Source organism: Alexandromys fortis, unplaced genomic scaffold (genome assembly GCF_014885135.2).
Source record: "Alexandromys fortis isolate MF-2015 unplaced genomic scaffold, M_Fortis_MF-2015_v1.1 scaffold_163, whole genome shotgun sequence".
NCBI classification, from domain to species: domain Eukaryota; kingdom Metazoa; phylum Chordata; class Mammalia; order Rodentia; family Cricetidae; genus Alexandromys; species Alexandromys fortis.
The window spans coordinates 2,820,966-2,839,682 of NW_026068085.1; the positions used below are offsets into that span (position 1 = coordinate 2,820,966).

Consider the following 18,717-nt stretch of genomic DNA (forward strand, 5'->3'; position numbering starts at 1 on the left):
GGCTTGGATTATGATGGCAAACTACTAGTATAAACTCTTAAACCAGTGCTTTCTGAGGCTTACTCTTACTCATAAGAGCCCTAACACCACAGCAGGAACTAACTACAGATGGTAGAAATTTAGGAAAGAAAAAAGGACATTTTTTAAAAAGTGAAAAAACATGAATAAAGCAAAGACAGAAAAAGGAGTTCTGTCTGGTGACCTGACTTGCATTATGCTATGTCTTCTAGCTTTAATTTGGCAGTAGAAACATAGTCATTAATTTATTATATTAGTTTCCAGACTGGCTTTTCTACATTTCTGCTTAGGTCACAGGAAATGTTCTACACAGCTGTGTGCCGTGTAAGAGAGTCAAATTTGGAGATCTATTACGTGCTTTTTCTCTATATTGTAAAAGCAGAAATACCCATCATACCATATTTTAGAGCTATCTTCTCAAACATTCCACATATGTTTAGCACAAAATGGCTGGATGATGGTGCCAACTCCAGAGTCTAATGGTAAAGAGACGGTTCACTGCAAATTGTCAAACGTGACCTAGCCTGACTTCCTGTGGCCCTATCACCAGCTGCCCAACAAGCGTGACAGCACAGCCTTTGTAATCTTCCCAGAGTGGGAAAGGAGCAAAGGGAAGGCTGAACTTCGGGACTCTCCGTGGTAAGCCTCCCTGGAAGCCACTCCAATAATTCTACACTCCTTTTAAATTCTTTTCTTGACCATGTTCCAAGCCTTCACATACGATCTTTTTCTCTCCTCCCAATCTGGGTGCCATGGTTCCCTGGCTGTCTTACTTTTCTTCAGGGTGGAGCACTCTCCTTCGCACTGAGAATTAACTCAGCATTTGGACAAACTTTTCAAGTAGTACAGAACTGGGGCACACAGTTGTCTCTCTCTGATTAGGAACTGAAAGCATGCGAAGATCAAGTCCAGACAAATGGATCTACAAGAAACCTCATGGTTAGCTCAGTAAACACCATCTGGTAACACTGGCACTGTTGTGGCAGCTGGCGAAGAATGTCTTCTGGATTTACAAAGCAGACGGCTGAAAATATATAGACATAATTATTTGGGAGCAAGGAGGAGAAAACATGGGACAATCACTTTCTGTGTGTGATGATTATTTTTATTTTTTGCACCTTGGTGTTTTGTCTGCATGTGTGTCTATGTGAGGCTGTCCAACCCTCTGCCACTGGAGTTACACAGTTGTGAGCTGCCACGTGTGTGCTGGGAATTGAAACTGGGGGTCCTCTAGAAGAGCAGCCAGTGCTGAACCATCTTTCCAGCCCCCTATTTTCTCTGCCTTAACCCACAGTGAATTGATTGCTGAAAACTTTATCTGGAAGAAAAGTCTTAGGGTAGAAGCCTGCCCTACCACCTGTTGAAGCAAGAACTAAAACAAACAAACAAACAAACAAAAAACAACAACAAAAACAAAACAAAACAAAAAACAAAGATCAAGTGACACATTACCTGGACCTTTAAGACCATGTGTTTTGATTAGAAATAATATAATTTAAAAAAATACAGATAATGAACTTGACTCAAAATTAAGTACATTTGTAAAAAAATTTTCAAATTTAACATTTTTCTAAAATGACAAATCAAAGCAAAATAATAATCAATAATAATAATAATAATTTTAAGCCAATAGAGTTGACAAAAGAAAAGGATTAAAGAATTAATGAAGTAAAAGGCAGCTGCTCCCTGATCTCCCAAACAGCCATGTCAGACTTTTAAGCTATAGCTGGAAAAGCAAAGTAATATTTGAGCCAACCACTTCTGAAGGTTTTTGTTTTTTGAGACAGGGTTTCTCAGTGCAGCCCTAGCTAACTCAGGACTTACAGGACTCTGCAGACCAGAGTGTCCTGGAACTCACAGAGATCCACCTGCCTCTGCTTCCTGGGTGCTGAGATTAAAGACTTGGGCCGCCCTCACCAGCTGGCTACTTCTGAAGCTTTTAGCAAACATTTTTATGAAAAGCTGAGGGAAGGGAGTTACAAGTTCAAGGTGTGCTTGAATTACCAAGTAAATTCAAGGCCAGCCCTAACAAGTAAGGCTGTGCCTCAAAACAAAAGGAAAGGAGGAGACTGAAAATAGTTGAAATGTAGCTCAGTCGGGAATGGATTATTTGGCCTAGCACACAGGAAGTCGTGTTTGCAACCCAACACTACTTTGAACAGGGTGGTGCCACCAGGCGTGAACCTAGTACTTGGAAGGGGAGGGCAAGACGAGCAGAAGTTCAAGGTCATTGTCGTCAATTTAGAGTTTTCTAGGCCAGCCTGGAATGCATGAGATTCTTATTCCAAAGAGGGTTCAGTGGTAGAGTTACTTGTCTAGCACAACAAAATCTAAAGCCAGGATTTTGAGATTCTTTTTATTATATAAGAATATTAACTGGGCGGTGGTGGTGGCGCACGCCTTTAATCCCAGCACTCAGATGCCTAGAGGCAGAGGCAGGCGGATCTCTGTGAGTTCAACAACAGCTAATTCCAGGACAGGCTCCAAAGCCACAGAGAAACCCTGTCTCGAAAAACCAAAAAAAGAGAATATTATTAAAATGCCAAAAGAAAGAAAGTATATTAGTAAGGAAGTCAGCTAAAATGTATTTTAATCATATAAATAGTTTGACATTGGGGGAAATATAAAATCATAATAAAAGCTCTTCTCACATATGCTGAGCACAGGCAGACCACACAGTCACAGAGCACAACGCTGTAATTTATGAGGATTTCCTTCCTTGCCCTTTTACTTCAAAATCATCTAGCTAAGTTTAGACAAAGCTGGACAGCTAGAGATCTGCATTAAAACATCTACAGTTTCTTTAAATCATGAAAATAACTTTCCAGTTGGTATTTCCCATCTAAGCATGTTTGAAAAGGGCTCCAGTTTCACAGGGAGAGAAAAAGGCACAACTAGCACTCCTTCCTCCTGGAGCCCAGTTACAAACATCATCAAGGTTCTTCCCGGAAACAGGAAACTGGAACAGGGAAGGCCAAACTTTGTTTTATGAAACCAAGAAGAGCTGTGATCTGAGCAAACTAAGATGTCACTGTGTCCATCAGAGTCCATCTCCATGAGTCCTGAGAACCCAGAGCTCAGAGCATGTGCTCGGTTATAGCTACAGAATTATAGACTTTGCCTAAATCATAGCTTCTAAATTCCTAACTCTGCTTCTATGAGGCTCCATGCCATGTGTATTATTTAGAAGAATAAATCAAAGAGATAAAACAATGTGGACAAAAAGAACTCTTGTTGCTTAATTTAGCAAATAAAGTTTGCTGACACTTTTGGCCCTTAGAAAGTCATTAAACATCCATCTCTTATGAAGTCAAAGCTTCTTGGTAACTGTTTTTCACTGAGTGCCCTCCTCTACTAGTGCAGGGACAGTAGTAACCATCCCCAAACCTTTCCCTTATTATCCACCGCAAACCAACAGTCTCAAACTGTTTTTTTTTTTTTTTTTTTTTTTAGTTGAAAGGGTTCAGGCTGGTGCCCACTGCTGGCAACTGTTACTGTGCCAGGTGGAGAACCCTGGTCACCCAGGCCAGCCCATGGGAGGCTCAAGCTGTGTATTCCAGAGAAACCTGCAGGAAGGGTGATTAAGAGGAGTGTTGCGTTCTTCCACTTCCTACAACAGGCTTGTCATTTCCATTCTAGGTAGACTCCATTTCCCAAGCCTCTTAACAGGCATTTTTTTTTTAAAAGAAAGTATTAACTAAGTGACAAAGCTAAGGACAGGAGCTGTTTAACTCAGGGAGAAGGTGGTGTCCAAAAGAAAGAGCTAAGTCAGCTTATTCAACCACTCCCACCCGCTGCACACCGCTGCTTCCACCCCAGTTTTCCAGGAGAATGGGAAGAGTGGAGACTGTGACTGAGCCAATCCACTAATTTACATGCCAGGAAAAGAAAACGAGTGGTGGTAGAAACAGGCATCAAGGTCAGTAAAGAACAACGTCACAGACTTCAGCGTTTAATTAAATAAATGTTAAAAAATAAAAATAATAAACTGAGTACAGAGAGGGTTGACAGAGAAGTAATTTTAGATCTAGAAAGATACTGACATGGAAACGGAGGGGAGCTGACCACTTGAAACACCCAAAGAACTAAATTTGCCTGTGGAAACACCAGGCCGAAGTGAAGGCCACACAAAGGCAAGAAAACAGTCTCCCTTCTAGGACTCCAAGAGGCACACAGACCCGTGGGCACTGGGCTTCTCTGTCACTTCAGTTATCATGGGCACCATCTTCTCTTTTCCACAGTTCCAACAGTGTGTGGTGCAATACCACTGTTTAACTGTGCAGTTTGCATGCCTTGTTCCAGGAACTGGAGGTGACATCCTGCCCCACTGTGCTGTGGCCTTTCCTATCCCCAGGTTGGTTTGGTTTATTTTCTAATTGAGGCCTGGGCTCCTCTTCTGACATCCCTGACCTACCTTCTTCCCATTGTCATTCCTTCCTATGCCCTTCCCTTAGAACCCACAACCTTATCTCTCCATCTTGCAGGGCTGAGTTTCTCTCCACAGTCAGTCCCCCCCCCCCCCTTATCTGGCTTTCCCCAGATGGGCCTCCCACTCCAAGCTGGTGCTGGTGTCTTTCTTGCCTGTGAACCTGTGGAGAGTAGCTACAGGCACGTTCAGTTTGGCATTTCTTCTATCTTTCCGTGTCTTTCCTAGTGGTATACTGGTTGGTCTCCTAGTTATATCTGAGGTATTCTCCCAGGGCATTAAGAAGGTATATTTCTATCTGTGCTTCTCCCTGTTGCCCTCCCCTCAATCCCCCACAAAACCTGTGACTATTTTTCACCATATGTTTCTCTGTGAAGAACATTGTCCAACCAATTCTTTGGGAGCCTCCCAAGAGTACGCTCTGAATCTTGCCTTTTCTGTTTATAAATACCCTGTCATGTGAACTCATGTACTCCCATGATGTACACAACTGTTCGGGCCCTCCTCCGTGTGTATGCATGTGTGTGGGAGCCTCTGGAAGCTCTGATGGCCCAGGTTTCTGCCTCTCTGGTGGCTCTACCAAAGACTATTTTTCTCTGTATGAATTTAAAGTGCCTGGCACTAGTGGGAGCTCAACAGATGTTAATTCTTTTCTCCACTTTTATCTAAGTATGTGAGGTTTAAGTTGGGTGTCCCTCTGCTGAACTGTGCCTGTTTTATGAGATGCACTGAGCTATTTCAGAAAGCCCTGCGGGGTGTAGCTCTTTCTGTCTCTGAACAAAATGTCACTGGTCCCACATATGGTATGCCTTCCCTTCGACAAAGTGTCCACTTTTCGACTACCTACTCCACAAAACCCTTGAAAAGGATGTTCAAAATTGGCATCCTTGTACTCCCAGCTAGTTAAATGTCTTTTCGGTGTCCCCCCTCTTTCAGTGTGAAAGTATTCCTGGGTTTGGAACTGCTGGTTATGTGCCTCTGAGCCTTTTCCTTTAGTAGTAGAGACAGGCGCTCCGAGTATGGTATGAGTGAGACAGCGAAGGTTTCTCTCCGGGGCCCTGGAGGAGACCAGAGTCTCAATTCAGGATGCCGTGTCTGCCCGCAACCTTCGGGCTCGCTCCTTTTCTATAAACCGCGAGTCAGCACCGGACGCGGCGAGCCTCTCGGCTATGCCGAGCTTCCGAGAATTCCTTTCCCCAGAACCTGCCGTCCTATTCCCGGCTCCAGTTAGTGTTTGAGTTTCTCCCCAGGATGTGGTGTCGGTTTGCTGCCACGCGGGACGCGGTGCGTCTCGGGGAACCCACCGCAAAGCGCCAGAGTCCCGGGGAGTGCAAGGTGTGTCCCCCTCCCCCTCCCCGCGGCTCCCGTGTCCCGGCCTTCCCGAGTACACGGTGTACACTCCCGCCTACACGCGGGGTGCCAGTACCTCCAAGTCCCCGAGAGTACAAGTTGTGACCTCACCCCCACGGAGCGCCGCTGCCCCTCGCTCTGCCGCTTTGCCGCCCCTCGGCGTTTCCCCGAAAACTCGCACCGAGGGCGGCCGCCGGCCCTTGCTCCTTTACTGGTAACTGCGCGAGCCCCCTCCGTGGACCAAACCAGCCAGGAACCCCGCGGGTGCCGTCGGAAAGTCCCGCAGCGGCGGCGCAGCCCAGGCTGGACCGACCCCGCCACCAGGGGCCGCCCGCCCGCCCGCCCGCGCCCTCGTCCCCGCGGCGTCGGCGTCCCCGGCCGCCCCGCTCCGCTCAGCTCCGCGGGCGCCGAGGCAGCAGCGGCAGCCAGCGCCCCACCGGCGCCGTGCCAGGGGCCGGACAGAAGGCGCAGTGGCCGCCGCCTCCCGGAGCGCTCCCGGCCCGCCGCCTCCCGGAGCGCTCCCGGCCCGCCGCTCACCTTGTGGCTCTGGTAAGTCTCCAGCGCCCGGATCGCCGTCTCGGTGAGCTTCACATGCAGCACGGTGATGTTGTCCTGCCCCAGCCGCCCGCACGCCAGCCCGTAGCGCTGCTCCTCCCGCAGCCCCGCTGCCCCCCCCGCCGCCATCTTAAACTCCCCGGGGTGCCACCGCGGACGCCGCTCGGGCTCCAGCCTCCACTGCGGCCACGGCTGCTTGGGCTCCTGCAGCCGCCGCCACAGCTACGGCCATCCCGCTGCTGACGTACTGTCACAGACTGCGCGCAGCCAGACCTCGGGCTTCCACGGCTGCCGGCCGCCCCACCCTCGCGCCGCGCCCCGCCCTGGCCTCTGCTCATTGGCCTGGATCCGCACAGAGCCGCCCTCATTGGCCGCCCTTCACCTCGAGGGGGCGGGGCCCAAAGTCGCCGGAGTTTTGCTCCGGACGGGACGTCCGACAGAGGAGAGGCTGACGTCGGGGTGACGCGCCCAGTTAATCGCATCTGACGTCACGTCTCTTCTTGCCTCGCCCGCGGAGATTGGCTGAACTGATTTGGGGATCCCCTGCTAACTGGGCGTCAAGGTTACCAGGTCTGGTTGTCTCAGTCGGAGCCCCGCCCCTTGCAGGGTAATAGTGGGCCGAACGCGGTGTCAGAGTCTACCTGCCCCTGTAGTCCGTGGGGGTGGTCCCCATCCGGAGCGGGTGAAGGCAGGACCGGTGACCAAGTACGGATTTTGCCTTCCGACAGCTGCAGAAGCTTTGGACCTTGATGTGCCCCTGTGGGGCGGACACAGTAGGCAGGCTCCAGAGCTTTTCCTTAAAAGGAAGTTCGGTAGTGGGGTGGAAGAGAACTTTATTCCAGACTTGAAATTACTGTAGTCTTCAGTAGCTTCAGCACAAAATTATGCCAGAGGATTAAATGTGTTTCGTGTGGTAGGCATGGTACAAGAAATAGAGTTGAACATCAAGGTCTTTCAAAATCAACTCATACGTGCATGTGGTTTCATAGGAACAGAATATGCACTGGCACTCACCATATGATCAGGTTTATGTCTTCTAATGGGGGCATGGGAAAGCCATTTGGGGTTTCTTCTTTCAGAGGGCCTTAGAAGAGTAGAACTGACCGTGACCTCGGTGAAAAGAAACACGGAGACCACCCATTCTCTGAATCTGTTTGAGATCGGCACATTTCATTTGACAGGGCTGTGAGAAAACCTGGCTAGGCTTTAGGCTAGGAGAAGGTCTTATTGAGGTTAAAAGGAGGAGGTAGAGGCCAAAGTGTAAGGAGGCTTGGCTTACTTTCCACTCCGGTTTATGCTGTGTCTGGGCATGGCTAGAGGAGGGTGCCTAAGCCAGTCCTCTTCTAACTGTGTGTGTATAGACGAGACAGGTTTCCCTGAGAAAGTCAATTAGTTGGGTGATCAGAAACACAAGACAAGGTCAGGATGCAATATTTGAGAGAATACTAATAATAATCATTTTAAAATAGCACGCACACGACACAATTGGTAAGCTGCGACTGGGGCATGGACTGTGGAGGGCCCTAGGCTGACTGGGTTACAGACCTAGCCCCGTCTCAAAAAAAAAACACCAGCAACAAAATAGAAACCACAAAAACTAAGCAACAAAGAATCAAGACAAAGAATTGAAAGCAGGGATAGGCATTCTGTGAAGATACTCTTTCGTTTTTGTTTTAAAATTTGAGACCTTTCATTCTCAGTTTGTAAAACTGTCTTTTAAATACAGTTGGGGCCATGATCTCTTTTGATTCTGTAATCACTCCACACCTGAGTAAATCTCCTTTTTTCCAGACCCTCAAGCTTTCTATGTGTGTACTGCAAGTCTCAAAAGGAATTATCTTTCTCTAGTATAGAGACCGAATAAAAGAATGGGATCAAGTCTAGCCTCGTCAGGAGGGCCGCTTTGTAAATGATTCTTATTTCAGCCCACTAGCATTGGCTCTGTTAACATGTGGTCCAGATGGTGTCAGTTCCTTTAAATTCACTCAATAAGGAAATTAAGGCAATAACAAAGGATAAATTACAAAATTTACCTAAGCAGGGGAAAGATGAAAATACCTTCCTCAAATATTTCATATTTAAGTGAAATATAGTCTGAAAAGAAATTCTGGGTGAATTCTTCTTTATTCTTGTTTCCTTTATTTCTATAGGGAAGAACTGGGCAATATCTAAAGCCTTAGTTATTTGGGGTGGAGTGAAGACGGAGATGGGGGAGGCTTCACTAGAACAAGTTAAGCCTGCCTGCCACTGCTTTTCCGGTGAGGGTGGGTAAATCCCCGCCCACAGAAGATCCTAACTTAGTCTCCTCTTACTAAGAATTCTGATGACATCCAAAGGATGGGGAAGTTTTCAAATGTCTAATTTCTGCCCCATATTCTAGTAGCTGATTATTTTCTTAATTTTAGGTAAATTTTTCTCATTTGTTGTATTAATGAGAATCAAACCTTTTAATGGGTAATATGGTGTTGTAGGAAGTTAATGTTTATTTGTACTTCCTTTTCCCCTTTTGAGACTCCCAACTAGGGTGGCAGTAATCTCTATGAGCAATGTCTAACAGATTTCTTAATTGACTATGCTGGCCCAAATCATGTGGTCAAGTTATGCTGCCCATAAAGATTTGAAGGAGGCTGACGAAAGTCACTCTTGGGATAGTTACCCCCACATACATGTTTTCTGTATCTTTGTTCAGCTTAAAGAGTCATTGAATGCTAGCTAAGTGTAACATGCTGTGAAAAATTGAAAAATTAAACCTTACAGTTTTCAGGGGAGTTTTCTGTATAAATGTGAATGAACCAACACACAGCAAAGCAATTAGAGAATTAGTAAATGCTGATTTGGATATGTTGGTGATTAGCTTAAAAATGCAAAAAAAGAAGTCCAGGGAGGTTTTGTAGGGGTACTAAAAACTTTTAAGGTATCTTGAGGGCCAAATGGATTCCTGATAAGTAGAGGTGGTACAAACAGAGTCCAACAAAATTATTGTAATAATCACTCTAGATAAACCCATTCATTTTGTGAATGAGGAAACACAGACCCTGTCAGTTTCAAAGCAACATTCCTAACATTAATTGGAAGAGATGGTTCTGAGTCAGCTTTTTAATCTAGTGCCTCTGTACACCAAATAGATACTGTTGAAGAAGCCCACCTTAGTGCCACAAAATGACAACGGGAAATAATTTGAGCCAGGGCCTACCATGGCTTTGATGTGTACCTGTGTAGTTCAAACAGAGACTGCCCAACCATTCAAATTTTCTGGACTTCTCATGTAGGAACACCCCTCGTCTCTGGTTGCTGTATATTTAATGATTATTTTCAATGTCTTTGTTATCTTCAGAACCCATTTGGTACCCGCATAATTGAAACAAACCAAACAAAATGTCCTAAGAATGGTGGTGCTAGAGTATGGTAAGCTGGGGGTATTTAAAGGCCTGATCGTTTCTTTGTCAAACAGATTATTTTAAGTGAACTTGAAGGGGCTCAGTGTTGACAGATTTGATTTTTAGGCAAAGCTAGGAGACATGAATTTTTACGCGAACCTTTTGATTTTTATTGGCATCTAACCAAACATATTAATGTATGTCCTCTGTACAGTAAAGTCTTTGAATAGGGCATAGTGACAAGCCTGTTATTCCAGCACTTTGGAAGTAGGAGAATTAAGAGCTCCAGGCCAAGTTGGACACTAGAGTGGGCTCTTACTTAATAATTTGTTGTTAGAAAGGGTTAGAGATGGACTGGAGTGCTGTATAGATAAAAAAGAACCAGAGGACTTGAACTGAGTTGGGTTTTAGCAAACATCTTGTATTTCTGTAGATTGTATGTTTAGCTCCCTCTTAGATAGTAGAAGGACACTGGATTGGTTTGTGCACACCCTGGGACAGGCAGCCCTGCTTCCTCCCACAGGAGAGACATCCTTCTCTGACCATCATCCACTATATTTAGTCTCCAAGGCTCTTTCCTCCGTTTAGGACAGTATTTGATCTTGGGGTATGGAAAGTTGGTTAACCTCTAGGTACCTGATCAGCCATGCAGCATCCCTGCATCCTCTTCTGTTCTATTCCTTCCTTGACACTGGGAGCTGCGTAGCAATAATGTAGATTCATGGGGTTATCTTTATTCTTTTTTTAGATCTATCAAACACAACAGATTCTTTTCCAGAGTTCTAATATTTCGTTTTTTTTTTTCTAACACCCTTGTAAGCTGTTTACTGCTCTAACAGTAGTAGGACCTGGGGAATGGAATCAATCAATGAGGCAGACTAAAGTCTAGTGCAATAGCCAACTTTATTTAGAGTACCAGGCAATTTAATACTCTGAGGGTTAAGAAGAGTCACGAGTGAAGTGTGTAATCACGGGCAAAATGAAGGGTGGTGGGCAAGCCTCAAACAGCAAAAACATGATTTTTCATGAAAGCATATAAACAAACAGCAACAGCCAGTGATAAAGAATAATCTGAAATGTATTCCTTTTCACCCTACCTGGGCGGGGCCTGAGAGTACAATCCACGAGCAATTCTGTGTTTTTGAAGAAACTGAGGCCACAAGACTGTTTTTCAGAGTTTTTTTTTTCCCCCAAGCACTCAGAAATCTCATGCAACATAAGCTTACTTTGCTCTGATTTTTTTTCTCTTTTCTTTTTTGTGTTTCCTCATTTGAAGAGACATCTTTAAGAGGTTGCATGTCCTTTGGAAAGCAAAGTCATATGTTATTCTCTTGAATACCACCACAACAACAATGCTAACTCCTATATTGATAAAGGGTCTAGTTTGTAACTCAGTGACCAACAATCTCCTCTCACGTGATAATTGCTTTTTGGCTTTCCAGCATAGTGCAAAGCCCAAGATGAGGTCAAATGGATTCTAGGAAGAGTGCGGAAAAGAAGTTCACACGTTTACAACTAAATTCAGGATTTAGGTAGAAGGGGATGTGCTCGTGTGTGTCCAGCTTTCCACATCTAATCCTGCTCACAGTGAACACACACCATCAACAAGAGGAACAGGGGCTGGATGGAGCCCTCAGGCTTTCCTCAGACTCACCACCTCCAGTTTCTGCTGAAATCACGGTCATGTCCCACTGTACCAGGCTTCCTAGCTTATTCCTGATAAGGCTTCATAGCTTAAAAGTAATTAATATATAGTATCTCTGTATTTCTTTCTCCTAGAACTTTGTGAGTTAGCTATTGTTCTAGACTTTCTGTACTTTTGAGATAAGTGAGACTCGGAGAGGTTATGTATGATTCAAAGTCTGAGTAACAGAACCAGGCCAGATCTCAGACTTCATTTTTCCCAGTGGAGCAATCTCCTTTGGACATGGCTCTGAGGTCTGAAGAGGTAAACTGAGCATGTGCTATTGGACCCTTATGGACACATTGGGGGCTGTTTTTGTTGATACTCTTTTTTTTTTTTTTTTTTTTTTTTTTTTTTTTTTTTTTTTTTTTTTTTTTTTTTTTTTTGGTTTTTCGAGACAGGGTTTCTCTGTGGCTTTGGAGCCTGTCCTGGAACTAGCTCTGTAGACCAGGCTGGTCTCGAACTCACAGAGATCTGCCTGCCTCTGCCTCCCAAGTGCTGGGATTAAAGGCGTGAGCCACCATCGCCCGGCTTGTTGATACTCTTGAAAGACCACTGAATCATCTGAACCATCCTCTTTCACCTAAACACTAAACATACTTCTAAATAGCAAGAAAGAAAAAAGTGATCCATTCAGTTTTGATGACTTTAGTGAGATTTATGAAAACTAATTCTAATTTTTGTATAAGGCATGTATGATTTGTGCTGCATTGAAACCTTTTGTGTAATAAATATGCAGACTACATACAAGGCCATTTGAAAAACTCAAATGATAATTCAAAATTAAAACATTATAGTTGTCATGTCTTTGCTTATATTGCATGTCATTCATACCCTTGATTTATTTGACAATGTGTACTTCCATAATGTCACCTGTTCCCATGGGAAAATGCTAGTTACTTTATTACATGATTCTTGTACTTATTATGGCAGAAAGTATGCAATATTTATAGCTCACTTATAAACTTGAAAGGTCTTTTTGATCCATTTTAGAGGGTAAAATCGCAGCTGTGGTGGGCTACATTTTATTTTCAGTCATTCAAATACTGATTCAAGTATTTGATCCTTGGTCCTTTATAGTGTACTGTTTGGGGACCTTTTGCTATTGCTTGGAATTTTGGAAATTAAACAAATTAACCTAAATTTTAGGTTAGAATATATTTACAGAGCTAGAACTAGGCAGTACAGTCTCTGGGAAATAAGCCCCAAGGATAAGGCTTGTTATGCAAGAAGCCCTGTATAGACATCAATTAGTGACAAGGCAGAGTGTTTCTAGATGGCTAGAAATCATCTAGCTAGGCATGCAAGGGAAGCTTCATGGAAGAATTAGCATTGGAATGTAAAGCTTGTGTTATGGCTTGGAGCTAAGCATCTTCTACAGGCTCACAGGATTCAATGCTGTCCCTAGCTGGTGGTGATGTTTTGGAGAGCGGTGGAACCTTTGGGATGTAAGGTCTAGTTTGCTAGAGGGTGATATTTCTGGTTTCCTTTTTGCTTCCTGACTTTCTGAAATGTGAGTCAGCTCCTTCTAAGAAGAAACTACTACTCTGCAGAGAGAGCCAAGCTGGGCACCAAGCTTTCCCACCGCAAGGATTAGTTGGTATTCCCTCAAACTGTGAGTTAACATAAACTTCTCTCTCCTTAGGATGCTTCTGTCAGTCAGCTGTCACAGTCAAGAGGAAAAGAACCATTGAGCATTGTACCTGTGATAAAGTATTAAAACACTGAAGAGTAAGGATGTTGGGAGCTAGTGGGCGATGGTGGGGGAAAAGACAGTACTTTGGGCCAGGCAGTTGTGGCACACGCCTTTAATCCCAGAAGGCAGAGGCAGGTGGATTTCTGTGAGTTCAAGGCCAGCCTGGCCTACAAGAGCTAGTTCCCAGACAGGCTCCAAAGCTACAGAGAAACCCTGTTAAAAAAAAAAAAAAAAAAAAAAAAAAACCAAAACAACAACAACAACAGTACTTTGGTCTAACTGGCATATGAGACACATGAAGGTGCTTGCAAGAGACTCTGTGGAGACTCTGTAGAGAGTTTTTCTATTGGTTTAAGGAGCACAGACTTGCCAGGAAGTGATGGCGCATGCCTTTAATCCTGGCACTCTGGAGTCAGAGGCAGGAGGATCTCCAAGTTCAAGGTCAGCCTGGTCTACAGAGTTACTTCTGGGATAGCCAAGGCTGTGTAGTGAAATCCTATCTTGAAAAACAAAACAGATCAACAACAACAAAAACAGGAGTACACACTTGTAAACAATGGGATCTAGTGGAGGCTCTTGAGTTGGAGATCTCTAATTCAAACTGGAGATGTTCAGGGGAATGAAGAATAAGTAGTGGATGAAAGGAGCAAAGTTAGGAAGCAAAACAGAATGGACCCCATAGATAAGTACTGATAATGGGAACAGAGGAAGAGGAGGTCATGAAAGACTCTGAGATGGTAGGAAAGGCTGGATTGCCTGGGCTGTTTAGAAATGACAGGTGAGCATATACCAGAAATTACTATCTTCATGTTTGATTTCCTAGGAGATGAGATAGGAAGAAAAGTCCAGATAAGAGCTGGCTATATTAGAGGTGCTGTTGGACTCAGTGCCTGGCAGACATCTGAAAATATGGGTCTAAGACCTCAGAATCTTCCCCTTGGAGTAATAATAGTGGTGGAATTGAATAAGTTTTCTAAGGGAGATGGTGAGGAAAAAAAGATGGGAAAGGAAAGAATTGGAAAGTCTTCCCAAATTCCAAGCCCACGCTAAGGATGAAACACCTCTCTTCTATTTAGAGTTATGGTACATGGACTGCTCATACTGGCACAATATTTGTTGCCTTTGGTGTGTGTGGTGCCAAGATCTTCCTAGCTCGACATTACTTGAAGTTGCTTGCATAAGACATGTATTTCTGGAATAGAAGAAAAAGGAGTTGGATTCATTACTACTCTTTAGGCCTTATGGTTGTTTGGTACACCCATAGAATGTTGTTTTGGCTTTGCACACCTCACAGATATTTCAGGCGACAGTTTGGGAACTTGATGGCTCTTTGATCTGGAACGATCCAAGGAGATTACCAGGATGAGTAAGTAGATAGACCAATTACCACAGGTGGCTTAGTACTAGAAGTTTGAATTGAAGGATTCTCTAGGAGATGATGAACAGTTTGAGGCTCAAGCGATAATTTGAAAATATTTTTAGTAAAAAGCTTATTTCTATTGATATCATACTTTTTCTGAATAAGTTTACTGAGTGTACAATAAATTCTATATGTACAAACTGGACCAAAATTTCACTTCAGAACAACTAAATCTTATTGGACTGGGAGAGGAAAGGAAGCCATGTAGCTCCAGGTGCTACTATGACTGCCTAACACTGAAAGTGATGTCACTTTGAAACTGTTTTAGCAAATTCATTTTAATAATGTCTACTTAGCAGAAATGTGTCTAGGACTCTGTCATCTGAGATCCCAGAAGCATGGCCACTGACAAAGAATCAGAGGACTTTGGTTTATTATTCTGTTCCTCTGAGTCCTGCCCTGAACAAATGACTTCTGTTATGTAAGGAAATAATTCTAGATGATTTAAAAGCTCATTCAAATTTGAACTGCAATATTTCTCCTCAATATCTCTCAATTAAACCAATGTAAACAATGCAAAAGGTATAAGGTGTGATTTAGCTGCAAGGAGTATTAGGTTCCACCAGAGGTACCCACATTTCTTAAAACTAACAGTCTAGAATATTGATTTATTGTGACTGTGACCGAGGGCGAAGCCCTGAGGCTGAAATTAGCAGGTTATAGTAACCTTCAGTAGTATAGACAGCCAGGCAGCGTGATTTTACTTCGTTGAAAAGTGCTTTACATAAAGAAGATGTCTGAGTTAAGTAGATTTTGGTTTGCTAAGTATCTTTGCCTCACTTTTAGTTTTTTTTTAAAACAATTCTCTCTTGTAGCTTAAAAAATTAGTATATTTTATGTTCTCACTCTGATTATAGAGATTTGAGCAGATTGATTTCATGATCATTTTGAATGTTTGACAAGAAATACAGTGGACATTTACCTTAAATGTGGAGGAATTTTGGGGGGTTTTATATGGTAACTATCCCAAAAGTTTATTATAAAATATTCAAGTACTGAAATAAACTTTTCAAATTGATTTGTAATTTTTAAATGGTAAAGTTTCTTCTTTGGAGCACATACTTTTTATAATTGACAAACAATGTTAACTGTTTCTACCCCATGCCATTTCTTTAGATATGGTTACTATTGTTGGGATGAAATAGTGTTTTTCTTAAACAGTCTGTCTGAATTACAGTCCACTGAGGGAAGCCAAGGCAGGAATTCAAACTGGTCAGGAACTTGGAGGAGCTGATGCAGAGACCACGGCGAGTGCTTTTTACTGTCTCGGGCTTCAGGACTTGTTCACATTGCTCTCTTATAGTATCTAGGACCATCAGCTCACAGGCAGCACCTTTCACAGTGAGCTGGACCTTCCCCCATCAATCATTAAGAAAATACCCTACAGGCCTGACTGTAGCCTGATGCAGGCAGTTTCTCAGTTGAGGTTTCCTGCTCTGAGATGTCTCTAGCTTGGGTCAAGTTGACAAAATTAGCCTATATAGCCACCAAAAAATTTCCTTGAAAATGTACTATCTATTTGAGTTCAGACCATCACCCTGCCAACCCTTAATCTTTAGTAACCCCCATCCCATTTCATTCTCTGATATACTGTTGCCTTTTCCAGTGCAAACTGAGGCAGGCGGGACGGCCTTTTCACTAAGCACAATGCACTTGAGATTCACCCATGTTGCTGTATGCACCTGTAGTTTACCTCTTATTGCTTGTTTAGAAAGAGTTTTTCATTTTTCGTGTGTGTGTGGATACGGTTTGTATGGTGGCTAAAGGATATTGACGTTGTGTCCAGACGGGGGTATTAAGTATAAAGTTACTATATACTTTCACTAATGGTTTTCACTTGACTATAAATATTATTTCTCTTGGGAACTTACCTACAAGTGAGCTAAGTATTACAAGCATGTATTTGGCCTTGTAATAAACTGCCAATTTTCCAAAATGTTTGTACCATTTTGCATTTGATGGTTTAAGTTTCTCTGCAACCGTAGCATTTGGTAACTTAGTTTTGTTAGGCTTTTATTTATTTTAGTTATCTTAGAGCAGTGGTTCTCAACCTTTTTAATGCTGTGATCCTTTAATACAGTTCCTTATGTTGTGGTGACCTCCAACCATAAAATTATTTTGTAGCTGTTTCATAACTACAATTTTGCTACTGTTATGAATCATAATGTAAATGTCTGATATTCAGGATATCTGATAGGGGTCGTGACCCACAAGTTGAGAACCACTGACTTAGAGGATGCTGAAATAATTTCAATTTAAACCTGGGTTGGTACGTGGCCCAAATAGCTATTTTATTTATTTATTTACTTTTGTTTCTTAAAGTGTTCAACCTGTATGTATGCCCTCTGCCCAGAAGAGGGTACCAGATCTCATTACAGATGGTTATGAGTCACCATGTGGTTGTTGGGAATTGAACCCAGGACCTCTGGAAAAGCAGCCAGTGCTCTTAACCTCTGAGCCATCTTTCCAGCCCCCAGAATTACTTTTTTTTTTTTTTTTTGAGACAGCGTTTCTCTGTAGTTTTGGAGCCTGTCCTGGAACTAGCTCTCGTAGACCAGAATGGTCTCGAACTCACAGAGATCCGCCTGCCTCTGCCTCCCAAGTGCTGGGATTAAAGGCGTGTGCCACCACCACCCGGCCAAAATAGCTCTTTAGAGAGTAAACTATATCCTAGCTTGGTATGGAAATAAATTGTAACTTAAACTAAAAACTGACCCTTGTCAGTGCCTTTGGATTGGGGTGTGGTGCTGGCTAATTTTATGTCTTAGTTAGTTATGAAGAGACACTATGACCACTGTACATATAAAGGAAAACATTTACTTGGGGCTGGATTATGGTTTAGAGGTTTAGCCCATAATCATCGTAGTGTAAAACAGCAGCATGCAGGCAGACATAGTGCTGGAGGAAGAGGCGAAAGTTCTACATTTTGATGTGCAGGCAACTGGAGACTGTGTACCACACTGGGCATGGCTTGAGTGTATGAGACCTCAAACTCCACAGTGACATACTTCCTACTCCAACAAGGCCAAATCCCTTATAGTGCTACTCCTTATGGGACAAGTATTCAAACTCATGAGTCTACAGGATTCTTGCCTATTCAAACCACCCCAGTTAGCTTAACACAACCTAGAGGTATCTGAAAAGAGAGAACTTCAATTGAGAAAATGCCTCCTTAAGATTGCGTAAATCTTAAGCGTAAAATGGCTGTACGGCATTTTCTTAATTGGTGATTGATGGTGGAGGGCCCAGCCTATTGTGGGTGGTGCCATGGGTTCTATAAAAAAAAAAAAAAAACGACAAAACAAGACAAAAAACAGGTTGAGCAAGCTATGAAGAGCAAACCTGTAAACAGCACCCCTCCATGTTCTCTGCATCAGCTCCTACCTCCAGGTTCCTGCCCTGTCCTGACTTTCTATGATGAACAGTGATATGGAAGTTTAAGCCAAATAAACCTTTCCTCGCCAAGTCTCTTTGGTCATTGTGTTTCATCACATCAAATAGTACTCTAAGATAGGTGGTTCAGTTTGTTTAATTTGAGGCAGAGTCTCCCTAGGTAGTCCAGGCTTGCCTCAAGTTCCTGTTCCTCCTTTCTCAGCTTCCTTTGTGATCCCATTGTAGCCTTAAAGCCAAGATTAGAGGATATCAAGCAACTAAACTCAGTCAATCACAGACTGCAAAAGTTAGTCACTTTGATCAATCAGGTTGTTCCTCCTCCTCCCTCCCCCTTCTCCGTTTTCTTTCCTTAGAAAGACTTTAGTAGTATTTTTGAAAAGCATTCCCATATCCTGGTATCCCAAAGGTTTTTAAGAGTAAAGATGTTTACTTGTGCAAATCAGAATCTGATCCATCTAAATGGGGGCAGCCTTGCCAGTAAGCAAGAGCAAGTCCTTCCATGAGGTTGTTTCTTTATGCATATTATTACTTTGGCTATGAATGTCACCTGCACCTGTGGAATAATGTGTGTCTCTACAGCCCCTTTTCTCGGCCATGTAGATTTTGTTAGATTTAACTGGTCTCAGTGTTTCTTTTAAGAATAGTAGTGTCTCAATTGTGGCTTCAATTTGCATTTCCCCAGGGACTAAAGCTACAGAGCCGGTTTCATGTCTTAACTTACCATTTTGAAAACTCTTCACATCTTATGTACTATTAAAAAGTATTGTATCATTTAAGTTTTGATACACACACGCATGC

The 18,717-nt window shown here is 43.2% G+C and overlaps 1 protein-coding gene and 1 pseudogene across 1 annotated transcript in view; both read right to left on the reverse strand.

Moving 5' to 3' along the window:
• Ell2 (elongation factor for RNA polymerase II 2) overlaps nucleotides 1–6,622 on the reverse strand; it is a 61,195-nt gene extending 54,573 nt beyond the window's left edge. Inside the window, exon 1 of the mRNA XM_050122177.1 lies at nucleotides 6,332–6,622. Within this exon, the coding sequence (XP_049978134.1) occupies nucleotides 6,332–6,478 (147 nt within the window). The 5' untranslated portion in view covers nucleotides 6,479–6,622. The remainder of the gene's footprint in view (nucleotides 1–6,331) is intronic.
• An 11,717-nt stretch (nucleotides 6,623–18,339) lies between these two features.
• On the reverse strand, nucleotides 18,340–18,461 carry LOC126488623 (uncharacterized; annotated as a pseudogene).
• Nucleotides 18,462–18,717: the final 256 nt, after the last annotated feature.